At 56.3% G+C, this 22,554-nt stretch overlaps 1 protein-coding gene across 10 annotated transcripts in view; it reads right to left on the bottom strand.

The window, feature by feature from the left end:
• The window catches only part of DLG3 (discs large MAGUK scaffold protein 3), a 78,919-nt gene that overhangs the window by 45,097 nt on the left and 11,268 nt on the right, over positions 1 to 22,554 (bottom strand). For 5 of the 10 annotated variants that reach the window (XM_054641320.2, XM_077186046.1, XM_077186042.1 and 2 more), the window contains one exon: positions 21,707 to 21,856. In XM_054641320.2, coding sequence (XP_054497295.2) covers positions 21,707 to 21,856 — 150 coding nt within the window. Of the gene's footprint in view, positions 1 to 7,719; positions 8,193 to 21,706; positions 21,857 to 22,554 lie in introns of those variants that run through there. The other 5 variants (XM_077186050.1, XM_077186048.1, XM_077186049.1 and 2 more) reach the window with 1 other exon arrangement.

Genomic DNA, 22,554 nt, shown 5'->3' on the forward strand with positions numbered 1-22,554 from the left:
CTGGGCTTTACATGGTGGCCAGAGCTGAGGTTGCTTGGAAGCATCGACAGAGCTGGAAACAGGGAAAGGCAGCAAAAGAAAACAGAGGATAGAAAATTTGGAGGCTGAAGAAGTTCTTGGCCAGAGATGAATACCCTTTCCTTTTAACTGGCCTGGATAAAGGAACTCTCTCTGCACTTTTTCTCACCTCCTGCAAGAGCAACCTGTTGGCTGGCATGGTTTGGGCAGGGAAAGGACACAACCCAACAACTGTGCCTGCATGAAGGGCAGTGACAGGCTGAGCCTGGCCCCTGCCCTCCTGCACAGCTCAAAATTGGCTCCAGTGACGTAGGGAAGGATGCTGGGGCTGACTCTGGAGCTTGCAGGTGCCCGCACCCTGTGCCAGTCCCACCAGCCAGGTGCCAGCTGCTCCCTGTGCTCGGCTCCCAGCCAGCCTGGTGGAAGCAGGAGCAGCCCTTCTCTCCAGGCAGCTCTGGGAGATGTCTGAGCTGGGCTGTTCAGGTGGCAGAGCAGGCTCTGGGGCCATGGCAGCACAGCCCCTGCCCTCGGCACCGCGGCCAGCCGCAAACACGGAACACGGGACTTGAAAGGTCCCTGCTCACAAGGGGCTTTGGCAAAGCCACTGAAGTGCCCCAAGTGTAATGTGAACACAAGCAGCTACTGAAGGTTTAATCTTTGTTTTGGTGCCTTTTTTTTTTTTTTTTAAAGAGTAGCTTAAATAGGGACTGGAAAAAGCCTTTACTGGGTAGCACAGGAAGAAAGCTTCCCAAAGAGAAGCTCTGTCGAATATAAGTTTCCATTTAGAAACCATTAAGGCCAGGGTGTTCAAACTTGAAAGTTAGACATCCTGTTCCAGGCTCAGCCCACTAAAATAAGTGACCCAATTTGCAGAGCTTCTGGACTTCAGTAGCTCCTCTTTGACCTGGCAGTACCAAATAAGATTTACTTGATTCCTTTTTGCACAGGAAGAGTTGTTATTATCTGAAAGAGTCACATGCTTTTATCTTCCTCTCAGACAAATACATATGTATAGGGGAAAAAGAGAGAATAAGGAACAGTGTTAAAATAAAGATTTCTTTGGTTCCTGGGATTCAAATATCCTAATTTCTTCTTTTCAGTAAGTTCCAGTGCACACCCAGTTAACAAGTGCTAAGAAACCTGTTTCTGTGGGAAAAAAAGCAAACCAAGATCCATCAACAGAGATTCAAGAAAAATTCTAGTTAATACAAAGGTGACAAGAAGGTATCCAGGACCTGGTCTGGGGTGCTCTGAAGCACCACATGTTCCCAAAAATAATTGCACCCTCAGAGCAGCTCTTCCGCAAGGCCCATCGAGCGAGCTCTGCAAGTTGAACTGCAAAGTTCATTCCAAATTCAGGTATTCTGAACTTGTTAAACACTGTATTAAAAGTTTTCATCTCTAAGTCCCTGATACATGCTCACAGCATATTGCTGGATTTGCAACGAGGGCCCTTGAGGACTCCTTACATCATCCCATCTTTGCATGTGTTAAAACCAGCTGTGAGCATTAACACAGCCCACTGCACCCACAGTGCTGGCACAACCTCACAGCAGGGTTTACACCCATCCCTGAATCACAGCTGCCAGGCTGAGCCCCAGGCTCACTGTCCCTCCTGCTGCAGGTGGGGTTTGGGGTGGCAGAGCCCCCCAGTCCCCCACATGGGCAGGGCAGGACCTGCCCTCCCCTGGCACCCAGAGCCCAGGTCCCCTTGCAGAGCATCCTGCACCGGGCTGTGCACAGCGGGGCCGGTACATCAGCACGGCCCTGATTACTCCTGATTAGTCTTAATGACTTCCCCTCTCTAAATGAGCATTCACAGCTCTGGAAGGAACGGAAGCTTCTCTCCTCCCATAATAGCACAGGACGTGCCGAGGGGCTTACCCGAACAAGGCAACTCTCCAGGAACAGTGACAGCTTCTGCTGCCTCCTCCCACCCTCCCTTGCACCAGGGTACCCGGCTGGGCCTCTGGTACAGCTGTCCCTGGGTTTCCCTCTCATCCAACCCTGCTGTGGGACCCACACCTGAGGATGACCCTGCTGAGTGCCTGGCACTGGTCAGGACTGGGCTCAGGCAGGTCCCAGTGGTGCTGGAAGAGCTGGTGGAAAGCACAGCCATGGGGGCATGGGACATCCCTCCAACAGGAATGACAGCAATGCTGTCACAGTGGAGGCTGATGGGCTTCCTGCTGCCCCCAGGTTCTTCTCCAGGAGCAACTTCCTCCACACTGCACACACCCCTGCTGAAACATGCCCGTGCTTGGCCTGCACGCCTCACCAGTGCACTCTCCACCTCCTCCTCCTCCTCCAGCAGGGTGGCAGGGCCACATCCTCCCATTTCTGGCAGGTACTTTGCTCTTCTTCCACATGTTGCATTGATGGGGTCTCTCCCACCTGTGTGGCTTCAGACCCTGCCTCTAGAGCAGCAGCTACATCTCTAGCACAGCCAGTTCAGACACCAGCTCCAGCACCTCTCCCTGTGCAGCTCAGGACCCCAAACCCAGCAGCCAGGCCCAGCTCTGGGGCTGCAGTCTGCACATCTGGGCTGGCTGGCAGGCAGCACTCAGTAATCCAGCTGGAGAGGAGCTAAGCTCAGTCCTTCAACTCACTTCTCTAATTCCAGCATTATCCCTTACTGTATTAAAGGATGAGTCAGAGAAGCCAACAAGCACAAGTGTACAGCCCCTGTCCAAGGGACTCACGTGCCCAAAAAAGGGGGAAACCTTACAGGTGAATTAATAAACTAAGGAGAAAAATGTCCTCAGCTGTTAACTCCTAAATGAATTCAACAGTGAAGGAGCACTGAGGACATCTGATTCTCCTCAGTCCAGGGGATGGGTGACAGCAGGACACGGGATGCTCCGGGGCGGGTGAGGAGAACCAGCTCACTCAGCATCTGTGTGCCAAGGTTTTCCCAGGAGAGGCACAGGGAAGGGGTATGACTGTAAAAAAAACCATTATCTAGGCCTTGATTTCATCTCAGGGGCAGGAAAGGAACATCAAAAGCATGGGAAAAATCAGCTTCTTCCCAGGGGGCAAGGGGCGAGGGTGGGTGCGAGGCTGGGTGTGAGGCTGGGCTGGGGGGAAGCAGAGCAGCTCAGCACCTGCTTATAGCAACTCAGCTGGGTGATGACGGCAGGATCACCAGATGGAGATGCCCAAGAAGCAGGCTGAGAGGTGAGATCAGATGGAGGGGGATATATTAGGAACAGACACGCAGATTTACACATCGTGAGTGAGGAGGTGACAAACAGGTCCGTGGAAGGGGAATCAAACTCTCACGAGGGAGTGGAGTGTGATGAGGAGTGAGGGAGAGGGAAGACTCCCTGGGACTCCGGCTGGCAGGGGGACATGCTGGAAGAGATGCTGGAGGTGGAGGGAGGACAGGGGCACCACCAGTGGCCAGAGAGCAGGGGCTGAGCAGATGGATGGGGCAGGAGCAGACAAGCACTGTGTTCAGCCATGGAGCCAGACGCAAAGGACAAGTTTCACTACAGTTGCATCTACATTTAGGTTGCCAAAAATACCTTTCACAGATTGGCTGTCTTTAATTAAAAGGATGTCTCCTGTGCTCCTGGCACGGTACAGAACTCATCCTGCCACGTGGGGCTCTGTGTGGAAGCTCTGCAGGGGGGACTTTCCCATGGGACAGCTCCTCTTTGCCTGCATCCTTCCCATCCTGCCAGTGCTGGGCAGCTCAGGCAGTGGCGCTTCCCTGAAATGCCCCTCCACAGTGCAGGCACAGAGAAAAGAAGGAAAACTTCACCCCCTTCCTGTTTTGGCTTCTCTCCTTCCCTCCAAACACGGAGAACGCCTTCCTCCTCTCTCCTCCTCCACGTTTCAGTGCAAAGATTTAGCTAATTTCTTCTATGAATAGCACGGGAGTAGCCATAGCAACATCACCCTGCCAACCTCACCACCTCCACTGCCTCCATGTCCCCGGCACCCTGTTCCTCTCACCCTCCCTCGCACCTCCCCAGGGAACATCTGGGGCTTCAGCCATTTCCCACAAGCCAACCTGTATTCCCACAAACCAACCTGGATTTGGCGTCCTGCCTGCCCCCCTGGTGCTCTCCCTCCTTCCTTCCAGCCATACCTGCTCATCACTCAGGAACCTGCTCTGAACCCCCAGGGTTTCTCCAAGGCTCTTTCCTCCCCCTGCCACCCCTGCCCCAAGAGACGGGAGCCCCAAGTCCAGCATCATCTGAAGGCTCAGCAAAGGCTGGGGCTCTGGCCAAGATGTGCTGTCCTGTGCTCACCTACTGCAGTAACTGCCCAGGGCATGGGAGGAACTCAACAAGCAACGTTTGTGCATTGAAAACCACCCTGAAAATCAGTGAAATGCTCACTGCTGAGGGTGGGCAGGGAAGAGCTGTCCCACTCCTCCACCTGCCTGGCCATGAACACTTCTGTCAGGGGTGGAGGCCACACAAGCCTGGCATGCTCTGGGCATTTGCAGCTGGTCACGGTCTCATTGCAATGACCACCCCAAGAGGGAGAAAGGGATCACAGAAGGCAGAAGACTTTGCATTCCTGGCCAAGCAGGGCCAGCAAACCTGGGGCAGCCCTGGGGGCAGAGGGCACTTCCTCACCACATGCCAGGGAACTGCACTGCCCTGGGCCCTGCCCCAGCCACCCAAAATGCACATGAAAATGTTGGTGACACCCTTGAGACCCTCATGGGGCTCTGGTCACTGTGCCTGGTGCCAGAGTCTTTATGTGAGCTGAGACTCAGGGCTGGACCTTCCCTGTGGGAGGGAAAGGTGCTGCTTCTGGACCCTCAGCTCTTGGAGCAGAGCTGGAGAAGGGGCTTGGGCATGGGCAGGCAGCTGAGCACCCTCTCCTGAGGGGCTGTGGGTGTCACTGCACAGGGCACAGGGGGGCTTTGAGCAGTCTGCTCCTCTAGTGCTGCACATCAGGGGTGCTTCCCTGGATCACACTGCTGTTCCTCCCCCAAAGCCAGGAGTCCTCCTGTCACCCCAGTCTGGCAGGGGAGGAACTGAGCTCCCCACCAGCCAGCAAAGGGGGACAAGGAGGGCACGGGGCCAACGGGAGGGATAGCGATGGGAACAATGGAGGACAGCAACGACATCAAGTGCGGGGATTGGGAACTAATGAGCAGGGAACAGGGATAGATAAGGGAAAAGAAATGGGAGACATCTCAGGGGGGAGAAGAAAAGCAAAGCAAAAAAGATACCTAGACCTCTGAGATTTCCTCCCTCCCTCTGGTGAGGATTAGGGATTCTCAGTTACTGGCATTGCCTGAGCAAGCTAAAATGTGTCCTAGAGAAGGGGAGAGGCAGGAGGAGAGAACAGACGGGGGCTGGAAGTGGGAGGAGGTGCAGGTTGACGTTGGGACCGTGCTGTGTGTTGGGCAGCACGTGTGGGCACGTCTCACATGCCGTGGAGCTGCTCTGGGTATGTGAGTATGCCATGATGTCAGAGAACATACAGCACCATAGGCAACTGTGAGCACGTTTCTGATGTCAGAGCACTAGCACACGCTTCTCTGCTTGCATGAAGAAGCAAGGGGAGGAAAAATGCTTAAATGAGAGCTGGTGAAGCTCCCCAGGAGGGTAACAGATCCCTGCTCACCCGGGAAAGCCTCCTGGCCTGTGCACCCTTTCCCACCTCAGCTGCTGGAAGTGCTTTCAGGGACAGTGAGCTCATTTAAAGGGGCAGCCCTGAAAAATGGCAGCCCTGCCTCCAGCCAAGGCTCTCCTGGAAACGGAGGCAGCCTGTAAAGGAGATTGCTTTGCATCTGCAACCTCCAGCCAAATCTACCCAGAGCCCAACACCTCCCGGCCTCCCAGAGCCAACTGGACCTGCCTGCCTGGGCACAAGCCATGCCTAGATGTTTCCATGTTCCCACCTTTTGTCCCTCTGCCCACCACTGGGCTGGGAGGAACATGGATTCCTGGGGGCTCAGGCACCTTGGATGAGGAGGATGAGGAGGAGAGCGTTGCTGAGGCGTTTGCTGCAGGCTTTACTCACGGCATACATTTGCTCCACACCAGGGAGCGGCTGCCTGCTCTGATACAGGCACTGCACACACCACACACGTCATATTCTACATGCAGACCCTGCTATGCTCACACAGCCTCAAACACTGGCATCCTCTGTTGCTTGCAATGCCGTGAGGAGCTTTTGATTTTCCTTTTTTTTTTTTGCATGTTCAGAAAGGCAAAGGCAGAGCAGAGATTCCCAACGCGGACTTTCCGAGCAGCCCAAGCTCCATGGCAGCACCACAAAGAGACAATGATTTCTCTTCCACCATTGCAAAAACATGAAAGGCTCCCCTGCCCAGCCTGCCACGGCAGCAATGCAGCTGGCATCACTTCCTTCTCACGCTGCTTGCAATCGTCTTACCAGGAATACTGGGCCGGACCTTTCATGCAAGCAGGAGCAGAAAGGAGGGAGCAAACATGCTTTGATTTTCTGCTCCCCGAGCTTGCTGCTTTGGATGGAGGGAAGGAAAGAGATAGTGGAGGAAAGATGGAAGAATGATTGCCAGGAATCAGCAGGCGAGAGAGAACTGAGGCTGATTTTGATACAAAGAGTGGCAGAGAAAGAGAGAGAAAGCAGGACCAGGCTCAGAGGAAGGTGGCTGGAGTTTTTGGTGCCTTCTGTAAATATAATCTGAGCTATCAGCTATGAATCTAATTATTTCAACCAGAGCTACAGACAGACAGTAATGAAGAAAAAACAGAGGAAGGGAAGAAGAGGGTTGTGTTTGCCGAGAGCAGAGGAGGAGAGAATTCCCATTGATTCCCGTGTGTCTGCCTGCTACAGCATCTTGAAATAATAATTAGAAGGATCAATAAGAAATCATGTGAGGTTTGAAGATAATGAATGAAAGAAGCAGAAGAAGCAAAGTGAAATGCCTTTCTCTCAAGCAGGGTAAATTGTTTTTCAGGCAGGGTCTAGCCTCCATTTTAATGCTTTGCAAAAAGATCCAACCATTTTCTAAGCTGGCTTGTGGGCTCAAAACAAGACTGGTCTCTCCATTTAGGGGAGAGAGACACAGCCCGAGAATGGGTCCTGGAGAACACTAATAAAATGAATGTGTGGGAAGAAATGGAGGCAGTGAAATGGGGCAGAATGCACACAGCACGCCAGCGACCAGAGCAGGGTTACGTAATAATCTCGGGGAGCAGGGACGTAGCAGCAGAGCGAGGAAACCACAACTCAATGGAGAGTGGGTGACAGTTTGGGAGCGCTGGCAAGCAGCACCGCGAACCCACGAGGCTGCCCAGCGGGCAGCACGCACCATGCCTGCCAAACACAGCCCGGCGGGATGCCCTTGGTGCTGCCAGGGCTTCAGGCATCGCGAGCGGCGAGCACCTCAGGTGGGGCGTCCAAAATACATCAACGCCCGACGACCACCTGGCGCCAAGCAAGATCCATTTGGCCCCGTTCGGCCCCGGCAAGGCTGCTCCAGTGCCGGGCTCCCACGCCGGGCAGGTCCGCAGCATCCAGCCCGAACAACGGCCACGCCAGCCCGACCCGCTCCGACGGCCGACCCGAGCCACGACGCCGGTACCCATCCCCGGCATCCCCGGCATCCCCGGCGGCTGCTCGCGACGCCCCCGGGGTGATGCTGCAGGAGCCAGGAGCCGCCGGGAACCCCGCGTCACCCCGAGCGCCGCCCGCCCCGTCGCGTCCCGCACCGGGGAGCCGCGTCCCGGGGCTGGCCCGTACCTGCTCGTACCAGTCGCGGCTCGAACACGTGCACTCGGGCCACCAGCCCGGGCCGCTCCCGTTCACCTTGGCCGCGCTCTTGCCCGGCGCCGGCGGCGGCGGCTTCAGCGCGGCGGGGTCGCGGGCGGGGGGCCCCAGCTTGGCCTTGCCGCGGGCGGCGGGCGCGGCCCCCCCGGGTGCGGGCAGGGTCTGCGAGCCGTAGCCGCCGTAGCCGTACTGCTCGTGCTGCCACTCGCCGTACGAGGGGGGGTCCATGCGCCGCAGGGCCGCCATCCGCGTTACCTCGTAGCACTCGGGGCACTTGCAGCAGTGGTGGTGCTTGTGCATCGCTGCCCTCACACCATAGAGCCGGCAGGGAGGGAGGGAGGGAGGCGGCGCGGAGGGGCGGAGGGAGGCAGGGAGGAGGGAGGGAGGGATGCTCAGGGGGCGGCAGCGGCCCCCGCCCCGCGCAAGGCGCGCCTGTCGCCTCTTCGCCCGCTCGGCGCCCCCGGCCCCGTGGGAGGAGGAGGAGGAGGAGGAGGAAGAGGAAGGGAGGGGGATGGTGTTACAGCGCGGTGATCTCCGCGGGGGCGCGCCGCGGCATCGTGCGCAACGCCACTGGGTGCCGGGGCCGCTCCCGGCGCGGGGCACGGGGCAGCAGCTCCGAGGCGCTCCGCGGCATGGGCCGGCTCAGCCCGGCCCGGCTCGACTCGGCTCGATGCGGGACCGCGGCACCTGCGGCGGCGCGGAGCATCCCTCGCCCTCCCTCCCCCGCAGCGGCCAATCCGCGCCGGCGGAACCTCCGCGCTCCGCCCCGGCGGCGGGGGCGCCGCTCAGCCCCATCCCCGCGTTCAGCCCCATCCCCACGCTCAGCCCCATCCCCACGCTCAGCCTCAGCTCCATCCCCGCGTTCAGCTCCATCCCCGCGCTCAGCTCCATCCCCGCGTTCAGCCCCATCCCCACGCTCAGCTCCATCCCCACGCTCAGCTCCATCCCCGCGCTCAGCTCCATCCCCGCGCTCAGCCCCGCTCCGGTGCCCGGGCAGACCCGGCCGCGCCGCCCCCGCGCAGGCGGCATCGCAAGGAGCGGGATGCTGCGCTCCTCACGCATCACCTTGCGGCTGCCCCCAGCCGTCTCCCGGCGCACCGGGCAGCCCCTGGGCAGCGCTGGGTTCCTCCAGCCCCGCACGGCCGCGGCAGCCCTGCCAGCTTTGTGATCGACGCCAAAAGGGGTTCGCTTTGCTCCAGCTGTGCCCCGCACTGGAGTAGAAAATAATTTTTCCAGATCTGAACTGGTCACTCGCTAGGCTGGTAGCAGCACTTCTGTATCAGTTGTCACCTTGCTTTTTTTGGAAATGTTACCACATGTGCTGCATCCAGAACAGCACCCTGGAGATGCTGCCACTGCCCTGTGAGCCACAGGTGCATTGAGGGTGTAGAAACCCCAAGGGCCTTTGCTGGGCCTTCCACCTACTGCCATCAGGGCATGGCAAAAGCAGAGCAGAAATGCCTGCTGGTGCAGCAGGGCAGAGGTGCTGCTCCCAGTGCAGCTCAGCAGTCCTTCACCTCTCGCAAAGAAGTGCAGGACTGGAAGAAGTTCAGAAGAGCCATCCAGATAAATTGATGGGGAGAGAGAGAGAAAAAACCATTACAAACCCCCACATTTGACTATTTAGAACCTGAACCTGGCCTCTTAATGCTTAAAGGTTGTAAAAAATGCTAGGGTGGGAGAAAAACTATTTTAAAGAAATGGTACATAAATATGTAGAATGATACATAAATATGTAGAAGAGCAATGAACTGTGCACTGTGTACACAAGCAGGAGGGGACCACAAGCTGAGCCACAAGATATGGTGGTGCAACACCTCAGTTCAGGTTCCAAGGTCTGCAAGGCTCCTCCTGGCCTCCTGCAGCTGGTGTAAGATGGCCCTGGGCAGGAGCAGGGCTGTGGGAGGAGGAAGTGCATGATGGCTGGTCAGATAAATGCCCCTGCCCACTCCCTGTTCCTTCAGCTCTTTAAACTGCAGTACAAAATTACTTCTGCACACAGAGGTGCTCCTGCAGGGCTTGCTCCCAAGCTGCCAAGTGAAATGGTTCCTTATGGGTGAAGGGGAGGGGGCAGAAGATGCCCCATACTCAGGATTGGTGCCCCCAAGTACCATGTTCCCTCTGCACAGTGCAGCACCTGTCCTCTCCAGCACTGCCTGCACATCGCTGTCTCTAGGCTGCTCACATCACCTCAATCACAAGGTGGCTTAATGCCACAGGATGCTGGAGTGGCTCAGACACTGAGATTTCCCTGCTGCAGGCTCAGGAATGTCCCTGGACAAGCAAGTCTAGAGCACCTGTCCTCCCCGAGCAGCCGAGCACAGCAGTGCTGCTGAGCCCTCAGGAACAGCTCCACAGGTGAGGCTCGCCTGCTGCTGGCTCACCCTGCTGCTCCCATGGGCTCCCTCTGGACAGTGACCAGTCCCAGGGGCACTGTGGCACTGACCCAAAGAGATGCACCAAGATGAAGCCAATGGCTGCACACCAGACAGAGCTTCCAGTGCAGAGCTCAGTGCCACAGGACACTGCAGACGCCAGGAGCTCACCAGGGCAGGGCAGGGTGGGATGCCTGCATGCAAAGCAAGCTTGTTCTGAATTAATCAATGAAAAACTGTGTTTGAGTGCATGGCAGGAAAGTGTGCAGTGCTGGCTTTAAGAGAGGACTTTACACTTCAGGTTTTAAGAAATTAGGATTATCTCCACATCTTCTACCTCATTCTCACACCACAGAGCCAGCAGGGAGGGAGGGACTGGGGCCATCCTTGTGCCATCAGATGGGAATGACAGGAGGGACTGGGGCCAGGCTGAAGCTGAGATAGAGGATTGCTGCACCAAAGTAGAGCAAAAAGCCTTGTACAAAAGGGCAGGTGGCCAGTGTCTCCCCCATGGGAGAAAAAGGACAGGAATTCCTTGTTGGGTCTCCACCCATCGGCACCTCTGAGATAACTTCATCAATGAGATGTGCTCAGTACCTGGGCGTGGCTAATTACTGCTCCACCCCCCTGCAAACCTCCTTCCCATTGTGGTTCCCACCTGGCATGGAATGGTCAGGTTCCAGGGACCCTGCAGTGGCCACCCAGCCAGGCCTCTCCACTGCCATGGCCTTCTCCAGAGCCATCTTTGGGCCAAGCTCAGGCAGGAGCCCCAGACTGCAAGAGGCAGCCTTGGGTGTGGGGAGAGCAGCAGGGAACTGCACAAGCAGAGTTTGTCACCCCAGCTGCTCACAGCTGCCCTGCCCCAGACACATCCCCTGTCACTGTCCTGGGGTGGGGCAGGCAAGGACACAGGCATTCACTCAGGGAGGAAGTGCAGAAGCAAAGGACAAGAGCTGTTAGAGAAAAATGCTTTAATAAGGAGCTGAGTGAACAATAAAGAGAAGCATTTAATTTGATTTTTTTCCTCTCACTTTTTTTTTTTCCTTTTTTTGGTGCATCCTCCACAAGGAAGGTGTCAGGTCCTCCCTATGCTCTGTCTCTGCAGCCTTCACAGCCATCCATGCCCACATGGGAAACACCCTCACTGCCAGCCCTGGAGGGCCAGAATTACAGCCTCCACCCCACACCACTTCCCCCAGCTCTCTTATCTGTCAGTGCCTCATTGCCAGTGGCAAACAGAGAGGTTTTGAGCCTCAGCTGCCACAGCTCTTTAGAGTCCTTCCTTACCTACTTGCACCTCCCCATCCCAAGCCCCACATTCCCCATTTTAGCTGCCATGAGAGTTGTTTCATTCCTGTGCATTTGTAATGAACTGCATGTGCCACCTGCTAACCCCAATTAAAAGGGAAAAAAGCAATCCATGGTTGCTGCTGCCTGCTTGCAACGTTCCCTGATGTTGCACAGGACTTGGGATACCTAATCAAGCTCAAGAGGAGGCCAGGGACATCCACATTCTGTATTTCTCCAGCCTGTTTCAGTGAGTGGTGGCATTTTGGGAACTGGGGGCTGCTTTGCTGGGAGAACAAGTGAAGTGGGCACCTGCACTGGGGCCCCGGCCTGTGTCTGGCAGGGCAGGCACAGTGCCCAGCACTTGAGGCAGCTGTGGGCATCTTGCTGCAGTAATGTGAGCTTTGAGCAGGGCTAAAGGAGATGGGAGCTGATTTCCAGGCAGGTGCCTTCACGGAGGGAAGTGATTCAAGAGCTCTCTCATTCTCTACCCTCTTCCTACCGGTCTTGTTTAAATTCTGCTTTGGCAGCTGCTCTTTTTACAGGTGCTAATTTCAGCAAAGTGTCAAGAAATCCCCAGAGATGATGCTATTTACAAGGCACAGAGATGGCACAGAGATGGCACAGAGATGGCACAGAGCTAGGTTTGGTCTGGTGTCACCGCATCTCAGCCCCTGCTGCCGCTGCCTTCCTCTCGCATCAAGTCCTGCGGGAAGAGGAAGGCAAGTGTGAGGGTTTGCTGTACCTACAGCCCTTCCAGGATGGGGATGTTTGCTGTACCTACAGCCCTTGCAGGATGGGGGATGTTGTCTGTACCTACAGCCCTGCCAGGATGGGGGATGTTGGCTGTACCTACAGCCCTTGCAGGATGGGGGATGTTGGCTGTACCTACAGCCCTGCTAGGATGGGGGATGTTGGCTGTACCTACAGCCCTTGCAGGATGGGGGATGTTGGCTGTACCTACAGCCCTTCCAGGAGCAGGGGATGGGAGGATGGAGCAGGCTGAAGGCAGCCAGTTCCCTGCAGAAACAGCAGCCATGTGAGGGCTTGACTGTCACCCAAGAAGAGCTGGGTCCTGCCAGGGGAACTGAAGCCCCTGAAGGTTTGCTCTGAGCCTGGCTGCAGACAGGGAGGCTTTGTAATGCTCAGGAGGAAGGGGAGGACAGTTTTGCAGAGGGGAGGTGCCTTTCTCCATCACAATCACCTGCAAAAAGACACCCAACACATGCAGCCCAGGGAAATATATCTGTGTGGGCAGGCTACGAGGAGATGAGCAGCAAAGAGAGGGACCAGCTGAACTTGGCTCAGTCTGACAGTCAGTTCCTTAGCACTAACACAGACCCCATCCAGCAGGAATTTGCCATTTGCTGGGCCTGGGGCTTCTCAATTGGAACTTGAAGAGGTGATCTGCAGAGCTGGGTGCACAGCTGCTGTGGGCAAACAGGCTGGAGGCTCCTCTGAGCACTGGAGGGTTTGTGCAGTCACAGCTGGGTGGGAAGGGGCAGGATAAGAAACATCTCAGTCCATGGCTGCTCCTCCCTGCCACCAGCAGTAATTCACACTGGGAAAAGTGCAGCTGGGATAATAATAACCACCCATGCAAAGGGACCAATAGCTCTCAGCACTCTCAGGGCAGATGCCCAACAAATTATTCTCCTCCAGGGCAAAACCATTTTTATTCTATGAATGATCCCTGATACATTGCCCAGTTGCTGCATCCTTGCTTGTGGCAGCAATGGCACGAGAGTCTTTAACAGACACCACTGGCTGGTTTCTGCAACTCACATCATGGACAACTAAACATCTTCCATGGCTGTCTGGGGGAGGGGAGAGGAGTGATGGAGACCTGAAGCAGGTCCTTCCAGCAGGGCTCAGGCTCCCTGCCTGTAAAGGAGAGCCTGGAGGCGTTACTTAATAACAGCCAAATGCAGCAGGCTTTATGGGATTCCTGACAGCCTCACAATGCCCACAGCTGCTCTCCCCATCCCTGGCAGGGATGCTGCTGCTGCCCTGTGCTGGAGCACTGGAGGCATGGGCTGGCTGTGGGCTGCCTTGATGCAATTTCCTCCGCAGCAGGGGGAGCCTTGCTGCTGCAAGGGCACGGCAATTACAGCACTGTGTCAATGACCCTCAGCCTGTGGTGCCCACTCCTGTGTGTGCCTCATTTCCCCCAGAAAATGACAGAGCAGAGGGAAGATTTGACACTGTGACCAGGGCACCACTTCACCAGTCTACACCAGGGTCACAGCAAGGTGTTTTGAAATCACACTGTCTTTTAGAGAATTGGTTGGTATTTTTTTGGTCCTGTACCTTGGTGTCTGGCTTGTGCCTAGTGTGACACCATCAGAAATCCTGTTTCCCTGCATCCTTCACTAGTCCCAGGCTGTCCCTGGGTTTGGTCACATATATCAGCCTTAGTGGGAGCCAAGCACACTCTGCCTGGGCTGCACACGCCTGTGGAGATCTGCTGGCTGACTCTGCCTAAGCTGGAATGACCTTGGGGCCACAGAGCCCCACGGGCTGACTCTCAGGGCTCCTCACCAGCCCATCCCTGCAGGAGCAGGAACTCTCCTCGGAGCGGGTCAACACCTGGCTCTGAAAGGGAGGCAAGGGCTCAGCAGCACTCTGCCCACACCTGGGGCTACCTGGGCAGCACGACCCTGCCCAGAGGGACCTTTCCCCATCCAGGGCCCAGAGATGTCCCTTCCTCGATTATTCCCACCCTGCCTGGGGAACAATTAGGGGAACTCCGAGGGGAACACGCATTCCCCCTTTCCCCTGGCCAGCCGTGCTCCAATCTGCCCCTTCCAGATGGAGCAAAGCCCATTCCGCACCTCCCACCGCCCACAGCCAGTGACTCACAGGGATGCTGCTGCCTCATCCGGGCAGTGCTGCCCCAGAACACACTTCCCGGCGGGGAAACCTGCCCAGCCGCGGGGAGACAAACCGGTGCCGGTGTCCCCTGGAGCCACGGGCGCCCGCGGTGCACGGGAGGAGCGCGCCCGGCTGGCCCGGCGCTGCCCCTTTAAGGGAGGAGGAGCCGCTCGCAAATTTGTGAATGGCTGTCCCCGCCCCCGCCGCGCGCGCCGCCCGTCCGGCCAATCAGCGCGCCTGCCGCAGGCTCGCGGCCCGCGCACGGGGCCCCCTTAAAGGCGCGGCGCCGCCACCCGCCCGTCCCCACACGGCCGCTTCGGGAGCCCCGAGGTGACCTTCAGAGAGGGCCGCAGGCGCGGGATGAGGAGCCGCTCCTGAGGAGCCGCTCCTGAGGGCAGGTTCAGCCCTGCCTTCCTCTAGAGCGACCCACTAGCAACACAAGCCCTGGAGGGTGGTGCTGGTGGTGAGGGTGATGTGCCAGCTTCCCTCACCCTGAGTGCAGGGCTTGGGCAGGGATGGTCAGGCCGCAGTGCCGGGACACCCACACTGCCGGAGCACACGGCGGGGCTGAGCTCCCCCCAAGGCCATGGGCTGCCAAGCCATGGCGTGAGGGAGAGCAGGCAGCTGGGAGAGCTCTTTCATCACCCCACTCCTGTTCTAGGCCAGATCAGGAAGGCAGGAGCGCTCCCACAGCAGCACAGCACTAAAGCTTACGAAATCTTCCTGCAGAAACACCCCACGAAACTCAGCTGTGCAAAACCTACCCCTGCACAGAGGGGAAACAGCTGTGCAGCATGTGCCAAGGGGAGAGAATGAACAGAGCAACAGTGGGATTGCAATAAACCCAACTCCAGGTCTCCCCCCCTCCTTGCTCTGCCACTGCTCCTCCCTCAGTCTGCTCCAGGCCAGGCTGTGAAATGATCTGGTCTAAAAATACCCCTTCAAGGGGGGGACAGCCTGGCAGGACACTGCCGTGTTTCCTGGACACGTGCAGGTGGGGAGCTGATGGTGAGGCTGGGCAAGCAGAGTTGGCCAGGCAGGATGGTCTCCATGCCAGTGCTCTGGGCACAGACTCTGGTGTACCTGAGCAGTGCCAGCCCCTACAGCTATCCAGGCCACAGACTGCAGGAGGCTTTGCCTCAGCCTCAGTACTTGGAATAATTTTTAGGTGCGATGGCAGCGAGACTCCTACAAGGTGCTTTGTGCCTGCAGGGCTCTGGCAGGTGCTGCCCTGGGGTGAATCCTTGCTTCCTGCAACAGGGCAGGGACTGGCTTGAAATGCAGCCACTGCTGCAGCCATGCACTGTTTAACCCTCCCAGAGCAGGCAGAGCAAGGCAAGAGGAGGCAGCACACAGCAGAGAGCACCTTTCCAAGGGCTCACGCTTGGATTCACAAGAGGGATGAATTCCAAACCCAGGCTCATTTACTGTCCTCCCCCTGCACTTCCCCTAGCTCCTACCAATGCTGAGGATAATACATCTCTCAGCGTAGCTTGATACTGATCCTCCAAATCCTAAAGACCATAAACCTTCATGAGCAGTTATCGTGGCTGCTTTATTTATAACAGTGCCAGTACTGCCTCTGCCACCAGAATCCTGATCTCTGTCCAGCCTGATGCCATTAAGATGCAGTGACGTTCCCCCAGCTCCAGCACTCCAGATAGAAAGCAGCTGGCCTGCCAGGCTCTGCCTTCAAGCTTGGTTTGTTTCTATAAAAATGGCGAGGAGAGCTCGTTTGTTTTGCAGAAATGCACCTGGGGGATTTGTCCTCACCCTCCTGAGGTGCTGGGGTGGCAATGTGGAGGGGTGGAGGAGAGGGTGGCACATCCCATGCTCTGGCTCCACGTTTCCTGAGCCCCTGGTGGGTCTGTGCTACAGGATACAAGCTCCAGCACTTTGCTCTGGTTGCAGCAGGAATGTGGCCAATCACCTGACAAGGCAGAACAGGGAAGGAGGAACCTGGGAGCTGCTGTGTGGACCCTGCATCAGCACATCTGGGAAACTTGATGAGCAGAGCAGACAGAGACCCAGAAGAGGCAGTGCAGGAGCTCACAGCTCCTGGCCAAGACACCGATGGGGCTGGCCCCTGATCAGTCCCCATGCTGCTAGACATGCCTATGAATGGTCTTGGTTCTTGATTTCAGAGCTGCACATGGAACCCCTGAGGGTGAATCTCATCAGTGTGCAAGTTCTTCAGCAGCTGTGCTCCCCTGGGGACAGGCAGACACAGACACTACATGGAGGCAAAGCTGAAGCACTGATCTGGAGGCAGGATGGATGGATAGATGGATGGACTCCAAGCCTGTCTGGATGGCTCTGGAGCATGGCTCTCTGTTGGACACTCCCCAGAGCTTCCCCCTCACTGTTCCCTTTCTGCCATTGCATGGGGAGAGCTGCATGCACTCACACCATCCAAATACCTTCAATACAGTGGCAATGACTTGGGTGAATGGAGACACCACATCCATCAAGATTTTCCTATGCTGCACAGCCAGAAACACCTTGTGTCTGCAAGAATCTTCCTTTTCCTGCTGGTTTTAGACAAAAAGTCCCCAAGTAGAGTAGGAGTAGGTGACCATGCATGAGATTTTGGTTTGACAGCCTGGTGGCTCTACTGAATTCTTCATCCTTTGCTGAAGCTGGATATGGAGTTGGGAGAACTGAAGTCTAAGCATGTCCATCTCTGCAGCAGGAATAGCAAGAGCCTCTAGTAAAGCTGAGGCCATTCAACCCCAAAATGTCCACTGAAGTGACAGCTCTTACTGACACAGCCCTTGCTGACCCCCTCTTTGAGCAGCAGCATCCCTGGGACACAAGCTGCCCAGCTGGGTGTCCCTGCTGCTCAATCTGTGTGTTACTACAGACACACACCCTCTTGAGTTCAGCACTTTGGCTTCTGAGCCTGTGTCTGCAATGTCAAAAAACAAAATCGCTGGAGAGCATCTGAATGCCCTGAAGCAACCTCTGGGCACAAAGTGGCTCAAGTGACACTGGGCAGCACCTTCTGGGCTGGGGGTTGCTGCTTTTCTTCTCTGCTTCTCCTAAAATAAACATGCTCTCCCTTTTGCATGGGGATGCAATGGGGAGGGGAGAGTTCCCCCAGGAGCTGGCTGCTTCTGCGGTCCCATTGCTCGAGCATTGGGCACTTCCTGGGATTTTGGGGTTGCAGGGCCGATGCTGATGGGCTCAGGTCGAGATAAAGCAGTGGCCTGGTAAAGTCTGGCCTGCAGCAATGGCTTCAGCTGCCTGCCCAGTCAGCCCACAGAGAGGGCATGGGGTGGTGGGGACAGCAGTGCACATGCAACTGAGCAACCTGACCGGGGCTTCTTGCTGGGGCTGCATTCACTGTCAGACATTCGCCGACACCAGAGATCTGCTTCATTTCCCTGACGCTCCTCGCTACAGCAAACAGCTCCGTGGTGCTTCCCCTCTCCTGTATCTCACAGAGAAAATGGAGAGCGGCGAGGCTGCAGCCAAGGCAGGGGAGCAGGGAGCTCACAGCCGGCATCTCCAGCATCTGCCACACGCCTGTCCCATCCTGACCCTCCGCTCCCGCCAGGCAAAGGGGCACGGCACGGGAACGCCCTTCGGTCCGGCCAAAGGCACACTGGGAAACAGGGAAAAACACTTGAGAGAAGGACGGACAAGCAGCCAGCCGGTCGCCACGCCGGCGGCACAGCTCGCATTTCTCTGCCAAATGCCCCAGGGAGCTCCATGGACCTGTGTGGCACTCGAGCCGTGGGTTATGGGCACAAGGCCCTCTCTCCTTGTGCAGCAGAGAGGGCTCCTCACACCCCGACACTGCGTTTCTGCCGGAGCTGTGCCCTCCCTGGGACACAGGGATGGGGACCGGGGCATCTCTGGCCTCAGCCCCGCCGCGCTGGAGCGCAGACCGCCCCTGTCACGCTGCGGGGCGCTCAGAGACACCGCACACACCGCACACAGCCGGAGCAGCACTGACCCCTGCCAGCGAGCTCTGCCGTTCACCGGGGATTGCGGGGCACGCATGGAATGCCTGTCCTCTGAGGCAGCCTCCTCGCACTCTCCATCATATCAGGACCTGCTGTTGCTCCGTGTCAGCTGTCAGGCCGAGGCAGGGCAGAGCTGTGAGCTGAGGAACGCCTCGGCAGGCGGGAGGGATGCTCGGGGGCGGAGGGGCGGCCCCGCACAGGCGGTGACAGGGATGGAGTCACAGCGGCTGCGGAGCCGCGCTGGGGAGCAGGAGAGGGTGGCAGGGGAAGAGCGGCGCTTCCTCGCAGGCGCAAAGCTCTGCTCATCAGCGGCATTGTTCCTCTTTCATTTATCTTTACAGCTGGCTGCTCCCTGCACGGAGGATGAGAGCGGCGTTTGCGGAGAGCAGCAGCCTCCTTGGCAGCCTGGGAGCGCAGGCGAGTGACACCGGCCACGGGAGCCTCCTCCTGAGTCTTCCCGCAGCTCACGAGCCCTGAGCAGCCCTGCTGAGGCAACCAGAGGGCTCGGGAAAAGGCTGGAATTAAGGATTCAGCAAATAAAACCCCATAAGCCCCAGAGCTCAGGCAGGGTTTTGCCTCTATTAGCCTCAACAGGGCGTTTTATCTGGCAAAGTCCCTTTGCTCTTGCCCCGTTGAGAGCTGAATATCCACTTTGCCACGGAGAGATGGTTTCAGCCCACCAAGCCTCAACAGGAAGCACATGTTGTTGCTGTATTTACCGGCACCTCTTCCTTTGTAGCAGCCATTTGCACGCTGCAGGGCTCTTCAGAGCACACCCATATCCTTGCCAGCAGGCAGAAATTTCCTGTTCCTGGAAGCATTTGTGTGGAGAGGCAATCTATTTGACATGCATCTTCCTGGCTGAAGCAGGTCATGGTAGCTTTTGCTCTGTTAACATTGGTGTGGAGAGCTGTGGGCAGGGGAGAGGACAAAGCCAGGGCAACGGAAAACTTATTTACATTGATGGATGCACTAAGAGAATTGCACTTACTTCAGGTAGGAAAAGCCAGTTCATTGTGTTGACTTTCATCAGTGGCAGGGTGTCCACTAGAGCTCTCATTCCTGGGCTGATGGCACCAGGGTGGCAGCTGGTGCTCCCCTGCCCTAGCATTAACTATCATCAACTTATAAAAGCTTCCCTGGTTCTTCCAAATGCAATTTTCCAGCTCAGGTATTTTTCTGAAACCTGCTTTGGAAATGCCTGTGGCATAAAAAGCACACACTGAAGGCTGGAAAGCAGTAAGTCCCCATGGAGCAGGGCAGGAGCTGGGTGTGTAGGTGCTGTGCAGCCCTGGTGCTGTCCTGCATGCTGCTGCTGTTGAGAACTGACATGGGATGTGATGCTGGCAGGAGCTGAGGTGTCCTCAGTGCCTTCATGCAGGAGTGAAGGAGGAGAAACAGGGCCTGTGCTGTGGTCCAGCAGCACAGCCTGCCCCAGGCACCTGATCCTGTCTCCTGGGGAACTGCTGGAAATGCTTCCCTGTGTCAGGGCCAGGCCTGTATTCAGCAGTGAAGGTGACATCCTGGGAAAGGCTCTGTGATGAAGAACTCTGCATCCCAGCACAGGGGCTGCTGCAGAGCAGCTCTGCTCGAGCCTGCAGCTCTCCAGCACTGCTTGGCTCCAGTTTGCAGGAAAGCTGCTGGGTTTCTGCAGAAAGCCAAGTTTCAGGCAGGACTACAGGCATGGCAATACCTGGCACTGAACACTACCATCTTCACAGCTTTTCACCTCCAGCTCCCTGCTCTGCCTGCAGCCATGCTGTGAAATGACCATCCTCTGGATGGAGGAGGTTGCAGATGAGAGCCCTGCCAGAGCACAGTGCTCCCAGAGTCCCAGTCTGCCCACCCAGGTCCCCACTGTTCCTCCATCTCAGGGCAGTGAGCCCCTGCTCAGGGCTGGCAGCTGCAGCCCCTGAAAATGGGTGACCCCTAAAGCTCCAGCACCTGGCACCAAGGACTGGCCCCATGCTGACACAGGCTAGGAAAGAAGGAGGCTGGAAAGAATGACAGGAATTATTTCAGGTCTGGAGCAACCTGCCTCAACAGCGAGCGAGTGAAGAAGCCAATCTGTTTAGTTTATCTAAGGGAAAGTTAAGAGGGAACTTAGATGCATCTATAAATACCTACATGTTGGGAACATTCTGATTGCCAAGGTCCTTCATCCTAGCAAACAAAGGCAGCAAAATTTCTTTGCTGCTGGGAGCTAAACCAAGAGAAATACAGGCTAACAGTAAAATACAGATTTTTAATGTGAAGGATAAATAATCATCAGGCCAGCCAGGCCAGGGACAGAGCAGATTCCCCATTGCATGAAGCCTTACAATCAAAACTACGTGTCTGCTGCTAAAGGAGACATTGCAACTCAGCCAGACATTTGGGGCTGGATGCAAGAGCTGCTGTACTTCGTGGCCTGGGACAGATAGGAAGAAAATCCCTTAAAATCACAACAGAATCTGTTCCCAATTGCTCAGGCTCTCACCCCCTCCTAGGTTTTGCCCTGTGATTCCCCTGATGTGGTGTTTCCCACCCACTGGCAAATGGAAATCAGCAGACCAAACTCATCTTCTTGTCATATTCAAAAAACCACTGTCTCGCCCTTCAAAAACTGCTAAAGATATGGTGAGTGATTGAAAATGCAGAGAGAAACAAGAGAAAAGGAGAAATTAAACAGTAAGAGAAAAAAAATGGGGTGTTACCCATTTTATTGCAGTTCAGAAAAAGAAAGGAAACATTTAAAAAAGGACAGAAGAGAGGCAGTGCAATTTTTGTATTTAAAATACTTTGGAAGAATACTTAGACTTAGCAAACGAGCATTATTTCAGACTTTGCCAAGAAAAACAACATTTTCATATAATTTTAAATCTGTGGTGAGCTCCATTCTTCCTGGCCACTTCATCCTTCCAAAAGTGCATTTTGCCCTTCACTCATCCCTAAAACTCCCCTCAAATGCGTAGCCCAAAGGATTTTCTTGCACCAGGTGGAGGCTGGGCTTTACGATGCACATCCAAATAAATGGTGTTTCCAAGTAAATAAGACAGCAGAGAAAAGCTCCCAGGAAGCTGAGGAACGGACCTGCCATTTAAGAGCTCAGAGAAAAAAATATGGAAATCTGCAACGTGGGAGCGTGCCAGCGCCGGGGGCGAGAGGGACGGGCCTGGGAGGATTTCCAGCTCCAGCAGCCTCGTTATTCCTGCGCCACATCCACCTGCCCTCCCAGCCCCGAGGGCTGACACCACTGCTAAGGCAAGGGGATGGTTTCAGCGCTGTCCAGCCCCTGGCACAAGTGACTGCTCGATTTTCTGGTGAGAGCATCAGCAGAAGAGCCAGGAGGACGCCCTGCCAGCCCCAGGGGAGGGACACGGCGCGCCCGCGGTGCCGGGAGCGCGCGGCTCCGGCGCCGTGCCCTCAGTGCCAGGCAGGGCGGGAGGTGGCGTGGGGCGCACGGAGGCTCACCTGGGGCAGGGTGCTGTGAGAGCTGAGCACCAGGCTGCACACACTGGCTGGTGCCTCTGTCCGCCGTGCTGTCACCCTGACCAGCCGTGGCGCTGTCCCCGCAGCGCTGGCCCCTGTGGCGAGCCTCTGCTCACGGTCCCAGGAGCAGCCCTGAAACCAGACAAAGAGGGGAGACACGTGGGTAGGGCAGGGCAGCTGCCTCCAGGCTCTGCTCTGCTTCTGGAAGGGCCAAAAGGAGCTTTTCCCCCTGGTGCCTTCGATGGGCATCCCCCCTCTCATGCCTCAGCCTGCGGGGCACTGGCTCCAGGGCCAGCAGGGTCACTGGTGGAGGTTTGCTGGCCCCACACTCTGGGACTGTGCCATTGCTGGGCTGCATTTCACGTTTCAGCAACACAAGACATCTCAAACACATTTTTTTAGGGAAAGAAGGAGGGATTTGATGGTGTCAGTGGCTTGGGCTGCATTCAGTGCCAGGAAGCCCTGCGACTGGATGCTTTTTTCATCCCACTTACAGGCAGGGCACAGTGGAAGGAGCAGGGGCACTGCTCACACCAGCTGTGCAAGGCTCACAGTTGCTTCCCTGCTTGTTTCCACATTGATTTTTCAATGTCCTTGTTCAATCCTGGGGATGCATAGACTGGCCTGGCCACAGAGACTGGTGGCTATTGCCAGCAGAGTTCACTGTTGGGTGGATCAAGGCTACAGGACACCCAAAAAACTAAAGCAGGATCCCACTGCTTATGGCATAACAGCATTAAAAATTTGTTCTTAAACACATACTGGAGTTGCAGGTTTGACTTTAACTAGAGGGACTGGCAATGTGAAGGGTGTCAAGAAAAAATGTGACT

The sequence above is a fragment of the Agelaius phoeniceus genome, chromosome 14 (assembly GCF_051311805.1).
Source record: "Agelaius phoeniceus isolate bAgePho1 chromosome 14, bAgePho1.hap1, whole genome shotgun sequence".
Lineage (NCBI taxonomy): Eukaryota > Metazoa > Chordata > Aves > Passeriformes > Icteridae > Agelaius > Agelaius phoeniceus.